This window comes from Bidens hawaiensis, unplaced genomic scaffold (assembly GCF_021521415.1).
Source record: "Bidens hawaiensis isolate Kalapana, Puna unplaced genomic scaffold, B.hawaiensis_p1.1 tig00006302_1, whole genome shotgun sequence".
Taxonomy (NCBI): Eukaryota; Viridiplantae; Streptophyta; class Magnoliopsida; order Asterales; family Asteraceae; genus Bidens; species Bidens hawaiensis.
This window is the reverse complement of record NW_027491421.1, coordinates 153,753-164,282: the sequence shown is the minus strand read 5'-3', so window position 1 is coordinate 164,282 and position 10,530 is coordinate 153,753. Positions and strand designations below refer to the sequence as shown.

The 10,530-nt window shown below is 36.4% G+C and overlaps 1 protein-coding gene across 1 annotated transcript; it reads left to right on the top strand.

Annotated features, from left to right (window-relative positions):
• The first annotated feature begins 5,199 nt into the window (after positions 1-5,199).
• On the top strand, positions 5,200-7,531 carry LOC143631978 (MYB-like transcription factor ODO1). The gene is made up of 2 exons (XM_077100584.1): positions 5,200-5,604; positions 6,655-7,531. Exons 1-2 carry the CDS (start codon positions 5,342-5,344, stop codon positions 7,205-7,207), a joined length of 816 nt encoding a protein of 271 aa, XP_076956699.1. The 5' UTR covers positions 5,200-5,341; the 3' UTR covers positions 7,208-7,531.
• The last annotated feature ends 2,999 nt before the right edge of the window (positions 7,532-10,530 follow it).

The window sequence follows — 10,530 nt, the reverse complement described above, 5'->3', positions numbered from 1 at the left end:
GGGGGGGGGGGGGGGTTTAAAAGGCTTGTTGCATACGCTAAATGCAATCGTGATTCCTATGAAAGTGAGTTAGGTCTTTTATTATTTTTAATTTGTTAACAAATTTTTTTATGAAACTGACTAACTCGGCTTGGTAATGTTTTTATAATATAATATTAATTCTTAAAAGACCTAAGTCTTATACTTGTGAGTGGTTGCTTATACATGTCTCGAGATTTGTGCAGATGTGGTTAGTCGGTATTGGTCAGTAGTGGAGACATGTGTCACGAGTATGTTGAGAGTTGTGGGCCGAGTTTAGTATTGCATTGTCATTATTATCAAGTGATTTCGGTTTCATAAACTATTTTGTTATTTTTATTTAGTTTTTAGAAATGTAATTGTATAATTTGCTTAAACCCATCACATTTGTTCCTCGAGTTTTTAAGTAGTTAAACTGTCAGTTCAACCCCGTCCCTCAAAGTTTCGTTAATTGTTTATTATTTTAACATTGAGGACAATGTCAACATCAAGTGTGGGGATGGGGCAATTTGAAATTTTTAGCCCGATAGTACCTCGAAGAGTATTCAGAAACTTAAGTTATTAACTGTCACTTATTGCTATTAATGCCAAGTTAGAGGTTTTTGGTCATGGTTGGTTTTTCAGCTTCTCGATAGTTTTCCCGACAAATGTTTTTAAAATGAGAAGTTGAAAATAGATTCGTTTAGGCGGGCATAACGAGTCAAGGGGACGGGTAGACATGTTTCATATCGGCAGCCTTTATTTCCAGACATATTGTGAGATTAGCCCCTATACTTAATACACATATTATATAATAGATATAAAGTATGTCTTGACATTGATTGAGGGAAACCGGTATGTTTTACAGAATTAGAACTTGCTTGTCACACGCTTATCGAGATCTTAATACCACCACCTGTGTGGAGATTATGACTTGAGAAAAACCGTTCCGTACATAATTCCCTACTAAATAAATTCCTTACCAGGCATTATCCCTTAGGAGATCGTTCGGACCATATTCCTTTTTCATTTGCTAAACTGAACATTATATACCATTGCAGTCTTGGCCTTTATTGTATTTTTAACCCGTGTGATGAAATTCAGTTCGTTATTGAGTCATATATATATCGAGTTGTACTTAGTCAGACGAGTTGTAAAGTTGTAAAGTTCAGAGTTGTATTTATCAGTTATTATTATTGTCTGAAAAAAAAACTGAAAAATCAGCAAAAAGACAAAGAATTTATCAGTTTAGTATTTCAGTTTTAATTAGCAGTTGAGTATGTAAATAGCAGTTGATTGTGTAATTAGTTCGTTTGTATTCGTTAGTCTGTATATTGGTTTGTTTAACTGGGTTTCATCCACCCGAGTCACTAAATAAGCCTAATCCGCACCCAAACCTAAGCCTCAGCAAAACCCTCAGTCCGAGTCTTTTTGCAACCGATGGTTAATGGGTGGAGATAAGACTGATCTGCAAGCATATTAAGTTGTAACTCATATTAGGTATTTTGAGGGCAGAGACATATACTAGCACATCTTTTGCTAGTCTAGATATTAAACCGAGAGGAGTGTTGATAGTGTGAGGGGTGTGAACATGTATGCCCTAGCCGGAAACAAAGTACACTTGTCTAGATGATTCTAGGGTTTTATTGTAGCATTAATTTTATTTGTGAGTTGTCAATCTAGAAAGTGTCAGTCTGGGAAACTGGGTATGACCTTAAACCTTGCTAGTATTAATGGTGATAATTGATATACCTATGATGGAGGTTGATGTTTGGTTTAGAGTTTTGCTTGAGGGCAAGCAAAAGATAAGTGTGGGGATGTGATGTTCAGGTATTTTGTATATATATATATATTAGTGTGTTAATTATATAGTTTTGTTTAGTATATTGATAGAACTTTGGTACTTCATACGTGATTTTGTATTTCAAGTCATTGATCGTTAAAGATGCTAAATTGGAGACTTGTACGAGCATGGAATGATTTCTTGGGAAGACCAGAGCATAAATTGAAGTCTTAGGAAGTGTTAGAAGGATTCGGGAAGAGTTTGGATGAGAAACCTAAAGCCGATGCTAAAACTAAACAAGATGGGGTTCATAAAAAGCGACCACGAAGTAAAACGAGCATATCCCTGGCTAGAAAATGAGTTACGGGACCCATAATTTATGAATGTTGGGTTTCTCAATGAGAGGAATCCAAATATGAAGTCATCTAGGACCATGGCATAACGCGATAGGCAAAGGAGGAGGGCCATCGTACTACGCGATGGTCCCCACTGACGGGAAGTTAGGGTTTTTGTTTAGAATATGTTTTGAGACGACCCTAAACGCTATCATTCAGTTTTCAGATCATTTTTGGAGAGGAATAGCAGCCTACCATCACTTCCAATCATCTCAAGGCCATAGATATGATCCAAATCATCATAATCGAAGACCGAGAGATGCCGAAACGCTGCTAGACCCTTCGAGTCATACCCGGGATGTATAGTTTGTAATCTTTCAGTTTATTTCTCATGTACTAGAACAACTAATTGTAATTGTTTTGATGTTAATCTATGAGTATTGATGTTTAGTATGTCCGTCCGTCCATTCAGTCGGTTTAGGTTTTTTATCGATCAGAACAATTAGTTTGTCGGTTTCTATAATAATTGCTCGTAAGATTGTTTTGACCTGTTAATTACAAGAAAGCATACGTTTGCCCTTAGTTGAGTCACACTCGCAGGGACCGTTTGATAAATAGTGCCGTGTGTTAGCGATTGTGGATGCCTAAGGTTTAACCGGTTAGTCAGTCTGTAGTTGACACAAGATAGTTTATCTGTTAAGTTGCATGAGATTACTGCTAGTTTGTTTACTTGAATTCCCGGGTGTGATTTGCTTTGTTTTATTGATTGAATCTTTGATTACTTGCTTGTTTATTATAAAACCAAAATCAATTGCTAGTGTGATCATCACTTTTAAATAGTTCATTTCATAATGTTAGGAATCGATTTCACTCTACACTGACCACATACTTCTCGTGGTTCGACACCCTACTTACCCTAGCTTGTTTAGGTGATTAGGACACTGATTTATTTGTTTTTGACTAGATAGCAACAGTCTAGCATCAAGATGTTGTAACTTCATCTTTTTTAACACACACACACACACACACACACATATATATATATATGTATATATATATATATATGTGTGTGTGTGTGTTTGTGTGTTTTCATATTTTTGAATATCCGTTTCACTATTCGAACGGACATCAGAAATTTCGGATACGTATTCGAATGGTGAAATCCCATATCTGAAATGTTCGGATATCCGACTTTGAATACCCCTACCTGTAGCATTCTATAAATTTTTTAATATTATCTTAAAGTGGTTGTGAATGAAAGAGAGAAAAATTGTAATGATAAAGGTATAAAAAAATACTATTTAATTAAAAAGAAAAAAGAAAATATAGTGTTTTTAGTGTAATTAAAACATTCCCATCTAATTCCCAACAATATATCCATATATATAATGTAACTATACTAAAATCACTGTATTTTCTCTCTCATGTTCAATTACATAATACTTTTTATATCTTTATCATTATATTTTTTTCCTTCACTCACAACCACTTTCAGAGAATATTAAAATATTAATATACTAGATTTTATCCCGCGTATTACGGTGGTTGTTTTACATTATTCGTTTTTAATATTTATATATATTTGGATTTTAATTTTATTTATTGTAAGAAAGTTAATAATTAATATACTTGAGGTTTGATGATAAAATAGTTTCACCAATAAATGATACGTTATAACCCGGTTTAAAAGCTATCTGGGTTTGGTGATACCCATTACCTGTTTATTTTCTTTATTATAAAATTGTTTATTAGTTATAAATAATATATTTTTTTAAATAAAATAGTATATTAAATTTTAGTATATCCCTATTTTATAGGTTTTTCATATCAAATATTTTATGAGATTAATTTTTAATACAATGAGATGTTAAAACCCATTTAAAAGCTATCTGAGTTTGGTGAGACCTTTACCCGTGAATTCGGGTCAAATGCGTGAGAAACTTTTATTTACAAATAAAGCAATCTGATGGCTTGAGAGAATGACTGTTTTACATTTTTGTTTATTAATATTTATTTTTTGGATTTTAATTTTCTTTATTGTAAGACAGTTAATAATATCCTTAGGGTTTGATGATGAAAGAGTGTTATAAATAAAGGATATGTTATAAGCCGTTTAAAAGCTATCTGGATTTGGTGACCCTTGACCCACTTATGTTTTTTACTATAAAATTGTTTATTAATTATAAATAATATCTTTTTCTTTTTAAATTGGATATTAAATTTTAGTATATCCCTATTTTATAGGATTTTTATGTCAAATAATTGATAAGATTAATTTTTAATTTAATTAGATGTTATAATCGTTTAAGAGCTATCTAGTTTTGGTAAGACCCATACCCATGAATTTGGGTTAAATCAATGAGAGACCTGCATTTAAAAATCAAGCAATCTGATGGCTTCCATAAAGGGGGGAGCGACCACATCACGACACGTAGGATTTTAGGGGTTTCGTTTTTATATATATATATATATATAATATTATAGATGGTATGAACAGTGAAACCCCAAATTTAACTTACACATATAACACTATCTCTATGCTCTTCTGACAACCACTTATAACCATAGTATATAATTTACGAAACTCTCTCACACCAATATAGGAAATTGACTAAGAATACTCTTATAGAGATTGAGATGGTGGAAGGGATGAGAATGCTCTAGTCTAGTATAGCTTTATATATGAAAAACTACTATAGCAACTTTCTATAATTTAGAGTTAAAAGGATTGAAATTGTGGAACGGATGGAATGCGTTTTTAAAAGAAAATTTTATATTTTGAAGATGAGGGAGTGTTTGATGGGCATGTTGTGATTTGTGAATACTCTTAAATAGGGCTAAAATTTCTCTCACAAATATAAACCCGGTTTAGTATTGAACTTAACATTTTGCTAAATTCAGGGGCGAAAAAAGAAACTTATTTTTTAATACCTCATAAGTGGCTTTTTGTGTACGTGTGACAACCATCATTCCTTTTCACCTCATCAGTCATGACCCCGAACCAAGTTGCAGTTCACCTATACCTTTCATGGATCAAATGGTGGACCCCATAAACTCTCTCTCTAGCTTTCTCTCTCTCTACAAGTTTCACTTTGGTAGCTATATATGTAGGTTGGTGGTGGCGTAGGTAAGTGTGTTGTTTTGATTGATTTATACATTATAAATATTTTAGGTAACATTAAAGTTATAGTTTTCTTGTGTTTTAATTTGCTGGCGGTTAATAACGATGGGAAGACAACCGTGCTGTGACAAACTCGGGGTGAAGAAAGGGCCGTGGACGGCCGAGGAAGATAATAAACTTATCAACTTTATTCTGACTAGCGGCCAATGTTGTTGGCGGGCTGTCCCGAAGCTCGCGGGACTCCGCCGCTGTGGGAAGAGTTGTCGGCTACGGTGGACCAACTACCTTCGACCCGACTTGAAGCGTGGTCTTCTCACTGAGTCTGAAGAACAACTCGTTATTGATCTCCATGCTAGACTCGGCAATAGGTAAATTTGATGTCACTCTCTCACGCCAACTATAAGATATTTTTCAAAATTTCCAAAGCTCATTAATCTTGTATCTTTCATGATTCAATATACAATATTAAACATCAGGTTTTATAAGTTATTGAGGGCTTTCATAATATTTGGATTTTAATAATCCAACTCTGTAATTGTAAGTAAAATGATAATAATTTATACAAACAATCTGATCAATGATAGTTATTAAAACTTTAAATTTTGTTGAGACCGGTGACCTCACTTGTGCAGTTATCATCCGTCTACACTTGATTTACGCGGATGGTTATGAGCGAAATAGGAAACATATGTTTCTTGGGAGCGAAATTAAACGAGAATTTAAGTTAAATCGGGTGTAAATATATGATTATTATGTGTTTTTTTAATTGCTTTAACAATAAAAATGAATTTTAAAAATGTTACCGGTTAAATTACCAATATATGACATCATCGAGTAATATAAAGATATAGTAGATTATTAAGCATGAATTACTATTTAATATTAAAATTGAAATTAGTATTTAGTAAATTATATAAATATTTGTTAAAAAAAGTAATTATATAAATATTGCTTATGGCAGACATGTTTCATAGTAAAGCTACGAGGAGATTTTTTAGTGCTTGGCTATTATTGGTCTATTTTCTCATATTTTGACGTTTGTATATTGCAAGAAAAAGTATGGTCATATTTAAAGATTTGCTTTTGTTAACGAATCACCACCTCGTTAACATTAAAAAAAAAGGTAACTATTGTATGCATACTTAATCTTGCATATTTAAACATATAAAGTATAAACTTATCAAATGGATTATTTTTTATTGTTTTTCTTTTATATCAATAAAGTTTTCAACATTTGATATATTTTCAAGTAAATTATATATGGAAAGATCTTTTTACTAATACAAATACACATATAATACTATAAAACAAATTTGTGTATTTACTGTAGCGAATGAAATTTAGTAAAAAAACAAGTTTATATTTATTTCTTATGACGTACAAAGTGAAGTTAAAATTTTTCGTTGTCTGGTTGATAGGTGGTCTAAAATCGCAGCAAGATTGCCTGGACGCACAGATAACGAGATTAAAAATCATTGGAACACTCATATCAAGAAAAAACTCATAAAACGAGAAATAGATCCTGTTACTCATGAACCACTTCAAAAGGAACAACAAGATACAGAGACATCATCATCTCCTGGAGAGCATTCCTCACAATCCGAAATCAACAATCATTCACCACATTTGGAAAGCAGCAATGCCACAAGGAGCTTTGAGGACTCCTCGCCACATGAAAATTCTTCAACTCTAAGTGGTGAGCATGAAAAGTTGTCTGAAAGTGTTTGTGAAGATGAGAAGCTGTTAAGCTATCTCTTAGGTGACGAAGGGCCTCCGCTAGTTGATTTAACGAGCTGGGAGTTACCAAACAATGCTCAAAACGTCGATGTCTTCACCTCATGGGATGATTGTGCTACATGGCTATTAGATTGTCAAGATTTTGGAGTTCATGATTTTGGGTTGGATTGCTTTAATGAAGTTGAGATGAGTGTCTTCGATACCTTGGAGACAAGCACTAAACAACAAAAGTAAAGTTAATATGGTTCAAGGGCTAAGGCTATGTTATTGGCTTGATTTTTGTCATGTCCCATGAGATGATTCACCAAAGAGAACAAAACCTAAAACAACATCTATCTTGTTATGTAATAACACACGTTGCTAAGTAGTGAATTTTAGGTTATTAGTGTTACTATGCCATGAATATGATGGTAGAAGAGAACTCAAGTCTTAAAAAGAGATTTCTCACCATCTATTTGGTAAGTTATTGAAACATGTCAAAAAGTTTTAGTTACTTAGGAAAAAAGTTATATAATAGGAACAAATGTGAAATATCAAGAACTTAGAGGATCTTTGTAAATAAGGAAAGTTCTTGTATGTCTTCTTTTGTTCATAAACAATGTTACGCCTTTTTTTTTTTCTTTTTATTATTAGTATTATTATTTATTCATTAGCGTTTGCTCCTAATTAACCATTTTTAATAGAAAATTTTAACTTAAACACAATAAACGTAAAGCTAATTTATAAATAAAATTGATTAGAATGACACATATATTTTCCATAGTTGTACTCAGGTAACTTCTTTCAAAAGAAGGGTGTGTGTGCGTATATGGGGGGGGGGGGGGGGGGGGGATAAACATAAGAAATATGAAGTCTAGGGATACATGGGCAAGATGAAAATTAATTACACCAAAGCGACTAATCCAAAGTACGATTTTTCTTTTATGCTCATGTTTAGGCCATTTCCAAAAAAAACAGAAAAAGAAAGAAAGAAGAAAAAAGGAAAGTATGATTTTTCCCTCTATTTTTTATGCAAAGGAAAGTTAAGGCCTTGATTCCCTCCATAACTCTTTCCGGTTGACTATTGTTGTTGTTGAAGATCTTTTCGTTTTTAGACTTCCATATTTTAATGATCAACATGAGTAGAGATGTTCAAAATGGTTTGGGACTAGGAACCGGAACCGGTTCCTAACCGGTTCCTATATTCAAAACCTCCTTTGAAACCGGTTCCAGGCTCGAACCGGTTAGGGAACCGAACCGGTTCTCCCACCCTCGGACCCCTAACCTATGGAACCGGTTCTTACCGGTTCCTAACCCGGTTCCTGTACCGTAACCGGTCAAAAAACGGTTATTTTTGACCCCAACGGTCAAAAAACGGCCAAAAATGCAAGAACCGGTTCCGGTTCGGTTCCGGTTCGGTTCCGGTTCCTACCCGCCCCCACTCAGAAATGCAAGAACCGGTCACGGATCATCGGGTTGAATCAGATAGGGTCCGGTTCCTACAAAAAACGGGTAGGAACCGGTTCGGTTCCAGGAACCGGTTTTTTTGATCATCTCTAAACATGAGTAAGGGTCTGTTTGATATGAGATAATGAGAATGGACAAAGAAATGGAATAAACATGGTAATGAAATGGACAAAGGAATGGAATGGTTTATTACTATTCCAATGAGATATTTGGTTACCACATGGGAAAAAAAATTAATGATGATTTTGTGTTGTTTGCTAGGTAGGAAAAAAAAGAAAAAAAAATTAAAATTGTAGTGAGTGGTAGTGGGTGGTGGAAGGTAGGTGGCGGTCGTGACATTGGTGGGCGGTGATGGTAGTTGGTGGTGGGTGACGGGAGATAATGGTAGTTGTAGATGGGTGGTGGTGGTTGGGGGTGGGTAGTGGCGATAACGGTGGAGATGCCAGGCGGTGGTGACAATGGCGGTGGTGGGCGACGGTGATGGGTAGTGGGTGGCGGGTGGTGATGGTGAGGGGAGGGGGCGACGGTTGATGGTGGCGGTGGGAAGGTGGCGGTGGTGGGCGTCTGGCACTGATGCCGATGGTTGGTGGTGGTAACGGAGGTGGTGGACGGCAAAGGTGGTGGTTGGTGGCGGCGGTGGCGGGTGGTGGTGGGTGACGGGAGATAATGGTAGTTGGAGGTGAGTGGTGGTGGTGGTGGTTTGGGGGTGGGTGGTGGCGGTAATGGTGGAGGTGGCAGGCGGTGGTGGGCGACGGTGATGGGTAGTGGGTGGCGGGTGGTGGCAGTGAGGGGCGGGGGCGACGGTTGATGGTGGCGGCGGGCGGGTGGCGGTGGCGGGCGCATGTCACTGATGGCGATGGTTGGTGGCGACGGTGGAGGTAACGGCGGCGGTGGATTGCAATGGTGGTGGTTGGTGGCGGCGGCGGTGGTGGTTGGTGGTGGTGGTGGTGGAGCGTGTTGATGGTGGTGGAAGGGTGGTGAAGGTGATGTAGGGTGAAAGAGGTAATGGAATGAAAAAAAAACATGGGGTATGGATAGAATGAAATTGAGGTGTTTTAGAGGGAATGAAATAGACTAGGTAATGAGTAATTCCATTCCTTTGGTCAACCAAAACACACTTTTCTCAATTCCCTCACAATGGATCATTCCATTCCGCCCTCCATTCCTGCGTACCAAACGCTACCTAAGGGTATGTTTGGTTGGAGGTAATAGAATGAAGGGGGAATGGAATGGAAGAAGGAATGGAATGGACAAATGAATGAAATGGATCATTACCATTTCTTTGTCTTGTTTGGTTAACCTATGGAATGAAATAAATTATTTCTTTATGTTGTTTGGTATCTAAAATTTTTTTTTGGATTGAAATAGAAAGAATAAAAACACTCCTATCTCAAAATACTTTTTACAAAAAAAAAAAAAACCTACAATGACGGCAGTGGTAGCTCCGGCCATGAAAATGGTGGTGGCGGTGGCGATGGTGGTGGTGGTCAGACGGCAGGGGTGGCGGTGGTCAAGCGGTGATAGCATTGGTAGTGATAACAATGGTACGGTGGTGGCGGTCACGCAACGACAGTGGTGGTGGTGGCGGTGATGGTCAGGCAACGACGGTGACAATGGTTGCGGTGATTACGTCGACGTTGTTGGCAATGGCAGTAGCGATGGTAACGCTGGTGGTAAGGTGGTGGTGGTGACGGTGACGGTGGTGACGGCAGAGGTGATGGTGGCACCGATGGTAGTGGTGATGGTTATTGTTAGGTGGTGGTGGTGTTGAGAAAGTAGCGTGAAGAAGGAATGAAATGAAAAAAAAGGAGGGTGAGAATGAATGATTTTGATGGAATGATATTCCATGTGTATTGGATGATTTCATTCCATTTGAGCAACCAAACACCACTTTTTTCATTCCCATGCAATGAATTATTCCATTCCCCTTATCATTTCTGCATACCAAACGTTACCTAAGTGATAATTTACCATGATAATAATAACAACTCCAACCTTTTCTTAATACTTCCTTTTATTTTCCTGTCATTTTCTATGTTTCATGAGTAAGAGGCTAAGGTAGCGTTTGGTATATAATAATGAGAGACGGAATGAAATGGTTAATGGAAAAA

Bases quoted from the DNA above. Each gene is read 5' to 3' on its own strand.
- LOC143631978 (XM_077100584.1), top strand. From the start codon at position 5,342: ATGGGAAGACAACCGTGCTGTGACAAACTCGGGGTGAAGAAAGGGCCG. The intron at 5,605-6,654 runs GTAAATTTGATG...TCTGGTTGATAG, and splicing joins CATGCTAGACTCGGCAATAG to GTGGTCTAAAATCGCAGCAA.